Source organism: Poecilia latipinna, unplaced genomic scaffold (genome assembly GCF_001443285.1).
Source record: "Poecilia latipinna isolate Pla-1442-1.1 unplaced genomic scaffold, P_latipinna-1.0 Scaffold490, whole genome shotgun sequence".
NCBI lineage: Eukaryota > Metazoa > Chordata > Actinopteri > Cyprinodontiformes > Poeciliidae > Poecilia > Poecilia latipinna.
In genome coordinates this window covers 94,806-111,342 of record NW_015113106.1, presented here as the reverse complement: position 1 = coordinate 111,342, position 16,537 = coordinate 94,806, and the positions used below count along the sequence as shown (strand labels likewise).

General features: G+C 35.3%; 1 protein-coding gene, 1 long non-coding RNA gene and 1 other non-coding gene across 3 annotated transcripts in view; all 3 read left to right on the top strand.

The window, feature by feature from the left end:
• The window catches only part of hcar1-3 (hydroxycarboxylic acid receptor 1-3), an 11,362-nt gene extending 3,631 nt beyond the window's left edge, over positions 1 to 7,731 (top strand). The window contains exons 2-3 of the mRNA XM_015039937.1: positions 4,580 to 5,597; positions 6,516 to 7,731. Of these exons, the coding sequence (XP_014895423.1) occupies positions 4,643 to 5,587 (945 nt within the window). The 5' untranslated portion in view covers positions 4,580 to 4,642 and the 3' untranslated portion in view covers positions 5,588 to 5,597; positions 6,516 to 7,731. The remainder of the gene's footprint in view (positions 1 to 4,579; positions 5,598 to 6,515) is intronic.
• Positions 7,732 to 10,242: 2,511 nt separating this feature from the next.
• Positions 10,243 to 10,336, top strand: trnai-uau (transfer RNA isoleucine (anticodon UAU)). Its single transcript has 2 exons — positions 10,243 to 10,280; positions 10,301 to 10,336. It is a non-coding gene; the product is annotated as a tRNA-Ile (tRNA).
• A 3,795-nt stretch (positions 10,337 to 14,131) lies between these two features.
• Positions 14,132 to 16,537, top strand: part of LOC106952059 (uncharacterized) — a 38,975-nt gene continuing 36,569 nt past the window's right edge. The window contains exons 1-2 of the long non-coding RNA XR_001425910.1: positions 14,132 to 14,576; positions 15,005 to 15,079. This is a non-coding gene — a long non-coding RNA (uncharacterized LOC106952059). The remainder of the gene's footprint in view (positions 14,577 to 15,004; positions 15,080 to 16,537) is intronic.

Below are 16,537 nucleotides of genomic sequence, written 5' to 3'. Positions count from 1 at the left end.
ACTTGGTAAGATTTTGTGGTTTTGCAGTGAACATACAGGAAATTACAGTTTTACCCCCATGATACTTGTTTTGTATTCTGTTGTGCAACTTTTAAAAGCAGCCAACAACCCCCCCACACACACATTTCTCATAAAACATGAATTATAATTAGCAATATTCAAATTAATAAAGCTGAGTTTGGGTTTAACTTGCACTGGTATGCATTGAAATGGTTTTAATTTAACGTTACGGTGCAGTTAAATCCTTTCTGCAGGATCTTACAGGAATTCCTCTTGCATACACAATAATCTTCTAACTTCACCCAAGTAACGACTCAGTTTTAAATGTGCTTAATTGTATTTAAAGTTAGTGAACCACAAATGTTATTTATAAAGGAGTTGTTAATAAAAATCTGACACAATAGAGTTTTATATAAATAAACAGTGCAGCTCTGGGCATGCCCTCTCATTCGGGTTTTCCCTTTTCAATTGGTGCAAATATTTCCTCATAGTTTTCTGTTTTTTTTAGCCCACTTCCTAAAGCACAAATTCACACATATACCTGCAGTTTACATGCATACCTTACTTTACTTGCATAACATATTTCTGAAACGATAAATGTTCTCTTCTCTGTAGTGCCCATAAATACACAAAATCTTACCAATTATTTTTTTATTGCAAATTTTGCAGTACAATGGAAATAAAAGAAAACTAACTTTTAATTTATAATATGGAGAGAAAAAAGCAGATTATTTCACTTATAACTAATACTTTTTCATCAATATTAAGATATTATTGATTTAAAACAAGCTCCTATATCTTGCTGAAAAGTTATTTGTAAGTTAGTTTTGTTTTATTTCAAGTGAACTAAGTTATTTGCACAAGAAAGTAGACCAAACACTTGGTAAGATTTTGTGTTTTTGCAGTGTAGATTCATTGTAAAGCCACTGGAGTGAAAAAAATATCGACATCTTTACAGATTTTTACTGTTTTTGGAAAGAACCTGAGCAGAGATGAAAAGCTGATTTTAAATTATAATTTTATAGCCTGAGAGAGGAAAGATATCTAAGCTACCAGGTAAAAACATAAAAGGCCGCCATTGTGAGTTAAATGTGATTAATCACATTGATTTTGATTGAGTTGCACTGATTTCAACTTCACTAACTTAAACAGAACCCGTCTGACAACATGAAGCAGGCCAATATCCATAAACAGACAAAGTTGGAGGAAGTGGTAAACCTTCCCAGAAATGGTCAATAGACCAAAATCATTTCAAGACCTTATCAATACAGGAACCCAGAGCAGCAGCCAGAGTTCTGCAGGTCCAACTTTCCTCAGTGAAAGTTCATGATTCAACAACAGAAAAAGAGAAATCGGGTAAAAATGGCCTCGAAGGCAGAAACTACTGATGACCAAGAGAACATTTCATGTTGAAAAACATTGATGATCATCATGACTGCTGGAAAACATTCGGTGAACTGATGAGATAAAAGAGGAAGTTTTGGAAACAACATTAATGCTGCAGCATCTTTTACATAAACACATTTGTTGAAACTGTCAAGGTGTTATGACAGTTTGATGTGAGACAGTCAGTGAATTTTGGAAGAAAGTGACTGAAATAAGCAAGAATAAAGTTGATTAATTGAGCTCCCAAAAAATGTGAAAAGTAGATGCCTTTATTTTAACACGACAAAATACTTTTAAAGTTTTGGATTTGTAATAACTAATATCCCTTTCCCATAAAAATGTGCATTTTTTTTTTTTTACATTTACTTGTATTTTGGGTCCCATGACAGAAAGTTCAGACTCCCCTGCTTTGATAGGTTTTGTGTTCGGCTGTGAATTTGCCACCATCTTGGCTCTGGCTTTGTTTTTTCTCTCAGTCATTTTTGTGGTTGTCTGACTACTGCCTCCCCTTGAGTCATTGTCTTCCTCAGTATCGGTGCTAACAGCTCACTCCATCTTCCTCCTTTTCTGTGTACGTGTTTATGGGCATGTCTGGTTTCTGGAAACATTTTTGTGTTTTGTTTGGCCTTTTGGCATCTGCAGCCATTTGTTTTATAATAATAAGCATTAATCTTCTTTATTACATTTGTCTTCTTTGAAGAGAAACAATACATGTAGAAATAACCTTAACACCTCCAGGCTGTTACTGTTTGTACGGTTATGAAAATAATTACACTCTAGACTCTGGGTTAAGCTGCTGTTCTAACTAATATCTTACATTTGACTCTAGACCTCATTGGCTCTAAAACAAGGCCAAATCATTACCCGTCCACCACCGTGCTTTGAGAATTTCAGGTTTTTGAGCTGATATGTTGTTTCAGTGTTCACTTTTTTCTAATGAAGATACTTAAACAAGCCAGACTTGTTCTTTTTTTCTAATTTTCATGTCATAAACTTTACATTTTAACTGAATCTTGTATAATCGGAGAAGAAGCTGTTTGGTTTTTATCCAATGTCTTTCACCGTCGGTCAATCTGAGCACTTTTGGTAAAATTGGCAACTGCCTAAAATGTTTTCTACTTATAATCTTTTCAACTTTCTAAGTTTAGTGCTGACGTCTTTGCTTTTTGTCATTGTGTCAACATGCGCATTTGTGCTTGCTTTTAGAGTTGGTCAAACTTAAGCAGAGGGTGACGGAGTAGCCAAAAATTAAAAAAGGAGCCGTCCAAGAAATTACTCAAGAGTAAAATAAAATCTGGTAAAAAGTCTACCCAAGAACTGAACATTTAATATTTAAAAATTACATCATCAGATGATATAAAATTTTGTGGACATTTAGGTATTTTTAATGACCAGAATGAAAATGATTCATATAAGTAACATAATTAGAATTTAAACAAAATATTTTTTTCCAAATCTGTTTCTTTCAATAAAAAATATGAAAATTTAACTGAACAGTCTTGTTCAGCATTTAGTGAAGTTACTCACAGTTGGCAGAAATTTTACTCCAGAAAGAGTAGCAATACTTCAAGTAAAATTAAAGTAAATCATTAGTAATCCTTAAATGACATTAAATATTGTCGAGACTCATTAGGTTTCTTGGATGGCTGTGGGCAGGAATGATCTCTTGTAGCAGTCAGTATTACAGCAGTTCTGAAAAAGCCTCTGACTTGAGACACTCTGTTGTAATTTTTTTTATTTTATAAAGAATTCTTATTTGCACCATCATCTCCAAAATATTCCCCAGAAGAGAACGAGCTTTCTTTATCAGGTTGTTGAGAAAAAAACTCATTTTCCTCAACAATCTGTTGCACTAAAATTTCCCCACAATAAAGGACAATAAAATATGTTTCTGTTATATTCTCATACCTTGGCAGTAATAAGAGGCTCATAATAAGAGCTGCTGTTGCCTTTCTATCATCTTAAACTTTTTTCTAACATGGTTGAATGTTAAGATTAGATCTAAAGAAGGTTGTTTCACTCTTCTTAAAATTAAAACCAGGTGGAGAAAATAAAAATGCCAACCATTGTAAATAAAAATGCTTCATTTTGTTTTTGTTGACTCAATGAATCAGGAAAAAAAAAAACCTGAGAAAAAACAGGTAGAAAACACTTTAAAAGGGAACTGAATATTAGTTGACATTTATGAAAAAGGTACCAGGTCTCACGTGGTAGAAGCAAACAATGGAACCGGTTCTGGTTCTGTAAACAAAGCATGAACTAAAGAATCTTCATAAAAGTATGGGTGAGAAATCCTGATCTGAACCAAACCGTGTTGGGTCATCTCACCTAGCTTTCTGCTGTTTAACTGAACCAGGTCTAAAAGGAGCAGCTAAGTGAAGCCAGGTTAAAGTAATCCTGTCACAGAGAGCGTTCATCCTCTGCCCACTTCGACAGACCATGAGGCCGATCACAGATTAACTGATTCAGGCCATAAATTGTTAGTTTCTTACACAGAGCAACAGATAATATTAGGATTTATGCAAATAAATTCATACAGTTTGTAGCATGTGATGTGCGTTCATTCACATCAGCTATGTTTGGTGCGATTTAATCAAACTTCACTTCATTTGCCTAGAAAGTCCGGTTCGTTTGGGGAGGTGTGAATGTGCAATCAAACTACTGCAGACCAAAAATCTGAACTCTGGTTCGTCTAAAAACCTCGGTCTCAGTTCAGTTCAAGTGAACTCTGGTGCGGTTTGAATGCATATGTGAACACCAAATGGACCAGAAACCGCTCCAAAAGCAGGAAGTGGACTACAGTGCAGGGCATTCTGGGTAAACACAAGCAAACGCGCTATTGCTAGAGAATTAGCTTTTTTTGTTTTTTTTTTTTTTTCAAAAAAAAAAAAAAAAAAATCCTTCAATCGCTAAAATCTGACGCCACTTCATTTTTGTTTACATATTGTAAGGAAGGAAGTTGCGCGCAGTGTCTTCTTCAGAGGTCTTCATGTTCCCTTTCTATGTCTTTGTGTCAAGTTGTTTCTTTGCCACATTGTTCACCCATTTTCATGTTTGTATATCAGTTCATTCTTTAGTCTTTTGTCATTCCTAATATAGTCTGAACCCTAACATCAGTTCTCAAAATCATTTGCTTTCAGATTGTTTCTAACATAACAATAGTCTAATCAGTTTTTATTCTTTTCCTTGGCAGTGTCAACCCACGTGTTGACATACTTGTTCAGCGTGTGGAAAGATCCAATGATACTCTGCCAGAATGAGTCCAGGGGGAAATGTCACCTGCCATCCTGAGATCAGTGAAGTTGCAAACGCATTTGTGATAATTTTCCTGACTATCGAGACTCTGGTGGGGCTGCCAGGCAGCATCCTCGCGCTGTGGATCTTCTGCCAACGTATGAGGTTATGGAAATCCCACGTCACCTTCCTCTTTAACATCTGTCTGGCCGACTTCCTGCTCTTCCTCAGCGTGCCCTTCCGCATCGACACCCACTTACGAAAAGACGACTGGCAGTTCGGGTCGATCTGGTGCCGCTTGAACCTGTACATGCTGTCCATCAATCGATCTGCCAGCATTTCGTTCATGACGGCCGTGGCAATCGACCGCTACCTGAAGGTGGTCCATCCGCATCACCCCATCAGTCGAATGACCTCGACTCAGGCGCACAAGCTGTCAGCGCTGATATGGCTCTTCGTGATTTTATATCGGATTCCGTTGTTGACGATCGATCTCCTCCATCAGGTGGGAGAGAAGAAAATATGTCGCAGCTTCCACTCCTACAAAGTTGTCCCTAAGGCAATAAAAATCCACTATGTAGCCTACGTCCTAGAGTTTGTCCTGCCTTTGTTTTTGCTCATTTTCTGCTCCGTCAAGATCGCCTGCCAAATACGAAGGGTTCAAATGGAGAAAAAGAAAGTGCAGCGTGCCATCAGAGCTGTAATGACCATCAGTATGGTGTTCATCCTCTGCTTCATGCCAGGCGTCTTCACAGGCCTGGTAGGGCACTACATAAAGACATTCCACCCAGAAGCGTGTGAATCCTACACGTTATGGATCAATCTCTTCGTGGTGAGCCTTGGCTTCACCTACCTCAACAGCGCCTTGGACCCCGTCATCTATTTCTTCTCCAGCTCCGTGTTTCATGACACTCTGACGAACTCCTTCAGATGCAAGAGAAGCATCAGCGAAGATAGCACCCTATAACCGCTGACAGGTAAAGACGATAACAATCGAGGTTTTGTGTGATTGAAGAGAGCGGAAACAGATTTTTACATGCAATAAATCAGACTAAATGTCTTCTGTTTTTCAATCAGGTTTATAAAAATTATTGTATTTGTGTTTGAGATGGAGCTTCAGTGTTTCCACATAATACTGATTACTACCGTCACAAGCTGCATTTATATTACTGAAGATATATTCAAAAAGAAGATATATTTTTCTTTTAGTGCTAAATGTAAAGTTGGTCATTATAGACAAAAAAAATCTATTTCAGAGTCACCAGACAACAAAGAGTCTGAGCGTGTTTCCGATCTTTTATTTCCTTTTGGACTCATTTTTTGTGTCGTTTCATTGTCATTTAGGACGCTCTGACTAGCTTTAGCCAGAACCTTCAAAGGGCCTTTTCCTTTTTTGTTCTGTGATTTATCCACACATCTTTCACCAAAGCATATTTATCTCAAAGACAGAACAATTTCATTCCTTAATGGTGAGAAGAGAAACTTGGCACCTTCATGCATCTGATGAACCCGTCGTCCACTGTTCTCTTCCTGATACCTGGATCAGTTTTACCCATGATGTCACACAAAGAAACAAACTGTTGTTGTCTTAAAATATACCCACAATTATACCTCCAGTTTACTCGGATGTTGTTTCTTAATGAACATCTGGAGCCTTACAAAACAATTACATCATCAGACTTGTTAAGAGTTAGTGTTGCCCAACGTCTGACCTTAAAAAACGTTTCTCTGTCATTATTTTCACAAGCCCAAACTGGCCTAAACCAGGAAATGTGTTGCTTGATTTGATGTCAAAGAAGTAAAAGTATTTGTCTTTGTGCAGACAAAAGGTTTTAACTTTAAATGTTTCTAAAGAGAAAATACTAATTTACTGATTTCCTCATTTCTTTCCACAGCCTTATTCCATGGAAACAACAAACTTCTTCTTCTTCGTGGGATTACAGATCTACATGCAGCCCGGATACCTAAGAGCCACTTTTACACACAAGTTACCCATAAAAAAACACTTAATCTAACATGACAGAACAGAACAAATCCAACAGATTTCTGCCAGGCCAGACCAGAACCTTTTCTTTAGTGCTGATGTTTTACAGTGTGCAATTGATTGGTGGAAAATGAAGCATTTTCCAAGCGTCTCAACTCTAAAACATATCAGTTGTAATTTGTGGGAAGGATGTCAGACAGTTTTTCAACTGATGATCTTGTAAGAGTACAATGCATAAAATCTGCATTTACTCTTGTAATTGCAGATTACAAGAGTAATCTAACAGAGTTTATATATTTATGTATTTCCCACCTTTTTGCTGGACAATTTCCTGGACAATTTCCTCAAAAAAACTATTAACGCTGAGAATCTCTTGGTAATTCTAAGGAAAAATACTCAGAAAACCATTCAATATTGTTTTATTTTTACTCTGTATTTCAAACTTTAGTCTGATGCTTGATTTTCCTAAATAACCAAATTTGAAGCCAGTGACTTACTGCCAATCACTAACATATTTTAATAAGAAATTAACCAATGAATATGGTGGCCGATCCACAAAAGTACATTTGCTGCTGAAGTTTAAAAAACTGCAGAACTAAGACAGTTTGTGTCACAGCTTGTCACACTGTGTTAAAATATGTTGATCTCAATTGCTGCAAAATGCTGCAATTTATTTAATACATGATTTGCTTTTCCCTTGAAACTTTTCCACAGCATCTTGATGAGACATGCAACTCAAGAAAGTGTTGCTAACTGCTAGCCAAAGCCATCTCTGAGACACTACTTTTACAATTTTAAGCTAGAATTGTATTTTTATAAACTTTTAACCCGCTGACACATTTGGATAAGACAGTTATTTCATAAATGTCTGTACTTATAAACAGGAAGGCCATAATAGTTTAATCATCTTACCTCTTTTTTCATGTGAAACACATGCTAAGCTAATAAACTTAACTTCTCAGACAACTATCTAATACAGTAGTAATTACATATATAACAATAGAAGTAAATTAATTTTTCAGCATTCCCTATTTTTTTAGCGCTAGATTTATATTATGTGTAAAGAGATAATTGTTACAGGAGTCATGCCAACACTGTATTTATGTAAATAACCATAAAAATACTATTAAAATAACTGTATAAGCAAGCATGACTGTGGTTTAAATGTCTATCAGGCAGTGTTCAGATGAACCACTATGAAAACTTTTCCAAAAATTTAGTTTTTTTTTTAAATTATTTTTTAAGATCTTTAAAAACTACAGTGATGGTGTGGTGCCTCCATCCTGGTTAGCCGTTAGCTTGTCTGATCTTATTTCTCTGTATCCAAAATCTTCTTTATATGGCCTGTCTAAAATTAAAAAATACAACAAAGATCCTACAAACATGACCAGAATAGCAAAGCTACATGCTAGCTTTTCCTTGGCTAATGCTAGCTAGACTTTTTTCCAGTTGCTTTTATTTTCCTTCAGTTTTTCTACATCTGTTGGTTAAATAGTTTACTGTACTGTTTTAGTTGACTGAAATTTGTGTAACAATTCTTTAAAAATGTCTTTAATATCAAATAAAAATAAATATATATTCTGAGAGTATCACATTGCAGAAATATGACAGAGTAGTAGGACCATACAAATAAAATATAAAAAAATAAAATTACAAGAATAAAGTCATAAAATTACTAAAATAAACTTGTGCAAGAAAAAAGTCAATAATATGAGAATAAAGTCATAATAATATGAGAATAAAGTTGTAGTATTATGAAAATAAAGTCACATTATTATGACTTACTTCCCATGCAACTTTATTCTCGTGACACTATGTCTTTATTCTTGATCCACCACCGCTAACAAAACAACTCACGTTGAGTTGAAACGTTTATCTCCGTTCAGAGTACAAGTATGCAAGAACAGGGAGAGCATGCAAACTCCACAGAAACAGCCTGCACCTTTAAATAGGGAGGAGGTCAAACAAGAGGTCAAGACAGTAGAAAATGGTAAATAAATAAAGAACCTTAATTTGCACTTACTTGGCTTGCAGCACTTAGTATTTGCTTGCAGTTGTGTTTGATTTAAATAATTCTTAAAGAATAAATGCATCAAAATGCACATGTCTAATACTGGAGTCGCTGAAATTATTCTTGAATGTAATGTCTTTAGAAAAAAAAAGAATATTAAGGACTAATTTTGTTTATTTTTTGGCAATAAAACTGAAAATTTATGTTTTTATTCATCTACAGTCTACAAATGTTTCTTAACTGACTTGTGCACCATTATGTTTATGTCTTTGGTATGCACCATTCCACTGTATGTGCACACCCATGGTTACATGTTGTAAATTAAACATGATCATTGAAATCTCATCCTGGGCTGCTTTATTTGATCAGCACACACCAAAAACTAGTTCCTAAATTTATGTTTCTTGCATCAGGACATGCACTAGATTAGGTAATTGTTGAGACATTTGGATCTGTTTTACTGGTACTTGGTGAGAAATGTCCCACCAAAACTTTGGAGAATGAGGACCTCTACTGGTCGACTGGTTTTGCACTAGAGGGTTAACATAATTACAGCCATTAATCCTGCTATTCTTGCTTTGGAAATAAATAAATATATAATATGAAATATATGGCTATCCAATAATAGTACAGTTATTTACAATGAAAGTCGTTTTCCAGCTTTCCATTTGCATCTGTGAATGACAACCTGTGAGTATATCATTCCCAAAAGTCAGAATTTAATAAAATACAGAAGGCTTTCCAAATTATGTTATTGTACTATTAACAAATTGAGGTATTTTGGTTTGATCACAGCTCACAATTTGTCAAAACTGGGATCAGAGCCTAAATAAATGGAAACAAATAGTCTTGCAAAGTCTTCCAAAAAATAATATACACTTAATAATTTAACTCCAGGATGAAAGCTGAATTAATATACATATATCTAAGTAGATAAAATGGATTGTAAAGTAAATATTTATATACTAATATTTATTTTTTTAAGGAATTCATATAACTTTTTTGAGCTGAATTGGTGAATTAAATATACTTTTTAAGAATTTGGGGAATAATTGGCCTGATTATGCAAATCTAGTAAAGATTTACATTTGTAACTATTATTTGTAAATATTTTTGTTCCAAGACATACTGAAAATACAGTTTAATCCAACTTTAACTCACTTTAAAGACGAGTTTAGAGAGGAAATCGTACGTTTTGTTGTACCACGTTGACGTGCGCGCTCCCGCGACGAATTCTCACAGCATGGATGTCCATTTTTTGGACAACACACCACTGGTGAACACGCAGGGAACTTCCACGTCGTTAAAAAGAGACACTGGAGGTTCATCGAGGGCCACTGCTATCTTTATTTGTTTTATATTAAGTTTAATCACGGCTCTGCTTGTATTAATACCCATTTTTGAGGGTTTTATGTCGTTCCGCGAACAGATAATGTACAGATAAAACAGAAAAATCTTCCGTTGACGCATTCCTCCGGACTCTAAACGTTTGTGTAATGTATTATCTACATGTAATTGGTAGAATAATAAGAAAATAAAACGTTGTACATAAAAAATGTGTCGTCACGGCTACACGTCATACGTTTGTTGCATGGTTATATCCCCAAATGTCCACCATTGACAGTAGGCTCCAGTGGCGCAATCGGTTAGCGCGCGGTACTTATAAGTCAGTACACTGCAGAGCAATGCCGAGGTTGTGAGTTCGAGCCTCACCTGGAGCAGTCTTTTGGTATTTCCTTCTGGAATGTTCTGCCACTAAAACTAAGTCCGGTTCGGTAATTGCTTTTGGGTCTACATTGTGATTGTGTCTGTAGATGAACTTTTAAAAATAAAAACTGAAAGGAAGCTGAACGTGTCTCAGTGTTTTCCTGTGACGATCTGGCCATCTGTCCAATGTGTGGACAGCATTGTTGTCTTGTCTTTTCTTTCTTTAGTTATACAAATGTTTAAATATTTTAATTATATCCTAGTATTTTTTATTTTATTATTGTTATATATTTTTTAAGCATTTCTTCCATTTAGTAGCATTCAGTTTCTAATTATTGTACTTGTAGGTAGTCTTTATTTATGTTTAATTTTGAAATATTTAAATATAGATGCATTTTGACAATGCCCGCAGTTTACTGTGTATTCTCACGCCCTATTTTATCTAGTTGTGTGGATTCACAAACAGCAGGGGGCAGTAGCACTCCATCTGCGCAGACCGACAACCAGGAAAAAAAACAATTTTAGTTTTGAAATATGACTTCAATAAAGACATAAGAGTTATTTAAATATTGGCCTCTTTTTTATATGATTTAACCTGTTAGGCCGGCATTATTTTTAAACTTACAACTAAAACTTATTGCAAAACATGTTTGGTTTTAAAATAACTGGAAGGAAAACATAACTACTTTTTTTTTATGAAAGTGATCAAAATCGTGTAAGAAGTAAGAGTGAAAATAGTTTGATTTGTTAAATATAATTATTGACGTTGCAGTTACACGTTTCACCACCAGAGGCCGCTGTTGTCCATCATTTGAACATTCCTCTTTTCGTTCTTTTTATTTTTTTCCCGCTCATTCTTGAATCTAACTGGCTGGATGTCCTTTTTGAATAAAAACAGTCAAGTCGATTTCTTCTTTTTGTTTACCCACTTCTGCTTTCTGTGTCCTCATCTAAATGCCCATTTTATGTGGCAGCACACAAACAATGGTTTTGTTGTTTTAAAAAAATGCTGATAAAAATGTTCTCTTCTGTGTATGTTAAATGTGTGCCTCATGCACGTGTAGTGTTTTGTATTATGCATGAATGTCATATCACAGGGTGTAAAACTGAAATGATCCAATAAATAACTTAATACACAAAGCAAAAACAAACATAAAAATTGATAAAAAAAAACATAAGACTTACATCTTTAAATTGACTTTCAAAACGACAAGACTCGTTCAAGTAAAAAAAATTGAGTTTGACATTTAAAACAGTCAAACACGTTTTTCATACTTTCATTGCTTTCTCTTTGATTGCTAATCTGTACCTGTTTGTCTAAACATGGCCATGTTTTCTTTTCCTCTCCATTCTTCCATGGTAAATTGAGCTGTTGCAACTTGTGTTTCCATCAAAAAACAAAACAAAGGAAACCTACAGCCAGCAGGAAAGTAACACTAAGCTTTAAAGGTCCAGAACATGTTCAGCTGGAATCATTCTCACAGTTTCAGTGTTTACAAAATCACATTTTGGATGCAAGATCTGTCTTTTATATTCCAGGTACAAAACTAACCGGATACTTTATTAGATTTATTAGGTACTTCTGTTCTTATTACCACAAATCCACAAATGTTGAATCAACATGGAAGCAACTCAATGCCTTTAGGTATTTAGAAGTTGTGAAATGGACAAACATGAACCGACAGTTCATGTAGGTTCAACAAAACTGGAGAATAACAGATTGGAAAAAAGCTGCCTCATCCTGATGAGCCTCAATTTTAGCCGCCACATTTAAACAGACATGTTATGATTTGGCGTAAACAAAATGAAGGCAGGGATCCGCCCTGCCTTGCATAACCGGTTCAGGCTGGTGGTTGTGGTTTAATGGTGCAGGAGAAGTTTTCTTGGCGCACTCTTAGTCTGTTTGTACCACGTGTCTTTGGTAATTGCAGGACTACAACCATCCACAGAGATCTAAATTGTGCAAATACTCGAGATCCACCTTTAAAACAATTGTTACTCCGTATTTTCATAGTTAAACACCAAATATATGGTAATATGCATTAATACGCACAGTGGAAACCATCTTAGCAGTACTGCAGAAGCTGCTCTTTGGGAACAGCCAATCAGCTGTATATAGAAAATGAGGGAACTCCTGGATTGACTGGTTTGCAGACGCTAATTGATAGCGTGTGAAGTAGCTTTGCTCCTTGGTATTTTAGCTTACCAAGCTCCATTTTCATTAGAATATTTTACATTTGCTCCACACAGTAGTGCGTAAATAGGCGACAAACAAAAGCAATATTAGGAAAACATAGTAAATTTTGGGTATTTAACATACCTGTTCCCTAAATGTCTGTGACTTTAATGCATTTGGTATTTTCTTTTGGTGTTTTGTTTTTGGTATACATTGATTTTAGTAGGGAGCCAGCACACTATAACTCAGATTAATGAACTCTGAAATGTAAAAGGTAAGTTTACAACTTTTATCCTTGTTTCTTGTGTTAGAAAAAATTTGTCTGTCAATTTTCAGAAAATGTTACCTTCTATAGCCATGTTTCTACTGATCATATTATTGTGCAATTTAACATTCTGAAAACAAATTGAAAATTAATTTTAAAAAGACTAATGCTTTGATAAAAAGATTTAGAGCTAGGATGGGGTGGTTTTTTGGTCTTATCAAAATTTGTTTATTTCACAAAATTGCAATGGAAACACTTTGTTCAGCATCACACGAGTCACACGATCAACAACAGGATGTTACTACTGACGGAAACCATGAAGAAGAAAGCAGGAAGTAGTCGTTTNTTAGNGATTTATCGCATGAACAAACTCTTTCACGTGTGATTTTAATGCCATTTTTTATTTAGTGGAAACACAGCAATTGTGAAACTGTGTTTTTTTTTCAACATTAGGAAGGAATTGACAAAGTTTTGCGCACATTTGTAATGGTAAACTCAGCTGCGTCTGTTAAGAAGAGACACATAATAAAGGAAAAATAATAAGTTACAAGCAATTTAAACTTGCTTTATCTGTTGTGTGGAAGTTTCTTCATCCAGAAACTGTTTTCTAATTTCTCTGGTTTTCCGTCAAAGACCTTACTGACCCAAAAAGCAAAGTTCTTGGCCTTAAATCCATAAGATCATTACTCCTCATTGAAAAAAACATGATCCTGGAAGAAATGACAGGTCATAGAGTTCAACTAGTTCCATTGTAGGTTCACATCAACCATTTATTTCCATCTAAAGTAAACTTTTTGTCAACTTCTTCATATGCTTGGGCGTCATTTTTGCGTTCTCTCTTATGGTTTCCACATGTAGCAGTCAGATGGTACCATCATCAGATGGAACGGGATGATGATGAGTGTGATAAAGGAAAGTAAACAAAGCTGAAGGAGCTTTGTCTGGGAGTGCGTAGATGTTATGCTAAGACCTGTTCTCATATTTCTGCCCTGATCTCGCCTGCAGCAGTAATTGTATTGATTCAGTGATGCAGATCTGTGTGGTCTTCTCAGATTGAGCTATCATATCTACCACCATGACTTTCATTTGCCGTTTAATTAAAATAAACCTGTCATGGGAGCAGTTTATTTACGTGTTCAAGCAATAGGAAATCTGCAACAGTGAGTTCGGATCTGTAGGTCCAAGGCCGACCCCCTACTGCTGCTAACCATGCAGCTATGTGCCAATAACTCCCATCTGTGTTTGGTTAGTGTTGAGTGCAGATGCACCATCTAGCTGTATGATGGCTCCCAGGCCCAGCTGTTATGTATGGCAGCCTGTGGGGTATAATTATCATCATTAGTGTTTTTTTCTTTCTTTTTTAGTGTTTTTTTTTGCTCTTCTTTTAAGCCTGGAGCGACTTCGCTGATTAAGTGTCGATCGACTCGCCACCGAAAGGAAGTGACGTAATTTCTGTCGGCCACACACCAGACGAACTTTCAGGTCGTCTTTTGTTTGTGTTTTTTTTTTCTTCTTTTAATCCAAAATGGATGAAATTTTAGGTTTTCCAGGAGGATGTTAGATGATAATTCGCTATTTAATTTTATAGAGAGATTATTCATTTGTAAACACAGTGGATGCGCGCGCAACTTGCCTGCAGAACGAGCCGCTGGTTGCCATGGTTATCAGTATTAATGTGGCAGTTTTCACATTAGCTAGCATGTTGCCAGTCAGTGGACTACATCTGTTTATCACAGCGTGATAAAATAAGTTATTCTACTAAACTGACATTAGTGAATGAGATGCGTTTTAAGGACCCGCGCATTAAATGGAGGTGAGTCAATAAATGACAAGAGAAAATGGCCCAAACGTCGGATATTGACTTTCTTTTTTTTCTTTTGCAATTTTGTTAAAATCATCAGCTTTCAGTGAGATTAGCGTACAAAAGAAAAGTAAACTTATTAATTAGTTTGTTCACGATCAGAGGGGAAAATGAAGATGTAGCTGCATCAATCAAGGCAGGTGATAAATTATGCCTTCAAAAATTAAAAATGCAGCGGATTGAACGGGAGACAGTGGAGGTGCAGAGATGGGTGCAACTCCACCCTCTGATAAATAAAACCTCTGATAGCTGCAGATGCCGCAATGGTGCGCCGGGTGAAAAGACGTGATTGGCGCTGGCTGCTAGTTGTAAATTATTTCATTAGCCTAATTGTAAATAGTTTAAATAATTAGAATAATGTATTTTTGTCGTTCTGAAAGTGACATGCGCAGTAGAGTGACTGCTGACGCAACATGACGTCGACTGACGTTGCTGGAACTGCAACTTCTGTTCAGGTGAGACTTATATTTTCTCTCCACATAGTGAAAGTCATGATTGTTAGGTATATTTAATACTTTAAGCCAAGAGTGTCCAATGTGTGGAATGAGGGCCTTGAAATGGTTTTGTGGCCCCTGACCAGAAGTCATGAATGGTAAAAATTTGTTGGCCACACTTTTGTTGCCAAACGTGTTTTGGCAACAAAATTTTAGGCCAAATTTTTATTCCAAAACACAAAGTTTGAAAAATGTCAGATTTTTAAAATATATTTTGGATCTTTAATGACACTGCAAAAACACAAAATCTTACCAAGTATTTATAGGTTTTAGTACACTTGAAATGAGGCAGACTCTTTCACTTACAACAACACATTTTTCCCTGTTATGAGTGAAATAATCTAGTGCTTTTTCACCAATATTAAAATTAATGACTTAAAAAGCTCCTATATATTTGAATGGAAATTTATTTGTGAGTTAGTTTTGTCTTATTTCATAATAATATTTAATTTCTCTTTGGGATTAATAAAGTATTTTTGAATTTGAATGGAAGATATTTGCTCTAGAAACTACAAAAATACTTGGTATGATTTTGTGTTTTTGCAGTGTAAAAAGATTTAATTAATAAAAACACATTTGTTTAGCAAGTAAAGCTAAATAGGACAAAAAATGTTTTAAAAATATCAAAGTAATTTTTGCATTTTTAATTTAGTGACCTATGTGTCTCGTCGGTAGTTTAAATTTAGTAGTTTTATGTCCTGTGTGCCTCTTTCAGAGGGAACAGTTTGAATTATTGCGGTTTTTTTGGAGTTGATTTAATTATTTAATCTCTTTGTTCTGATTAGCGGAGAATAGAAACATTTAACAACATTTAAACCTGACACCCACGATCAATATCACAGTGTTTCACTGAGTTGACTTTAAAAACATTGTTAAAATAAGTGGAAATATTTAATTAAGGGAAACTCTTATGCATGTTCAACACACACTTGTTTTACCCACAATTTAATTTTTATGCAATTAAAGATGCAGCCACAAGCAGCACAAATGGAGCTGGAGGCATGTATTTAAGAGCAATTATGAAGAAAAAGACGCAACTGCAAATCAGTTATGGAAAAAAAAAATCTGGCTATCAGCCACCAAAACAAACCGCTTTGGTGTGCCGTCTTACTCCTTGTTTTAAAAATATTTATAAATAAAGATTTAAAAGCAGAGATGCCAACCAGTGTGGTGCTGACGAGTGATTTATAAATAAAAACTCAAACTAAAGGTTGGAGTTATTTAAATTCTCAGTTGCAACATAAGAGAAATTAAATTTTTACACAACTTTCTCAGAGATTTCAGATTTTTGGGGGAGTTGGAAAGCGATTCACTGCACAGTGAATCGATTTCAAAATAAAATCTTTGCCTGATTTTGTTATTTTTTGCTATGTCTATCAATTATTGTCATTTTGGTCCTTAAAATACCAAAATTTCCAC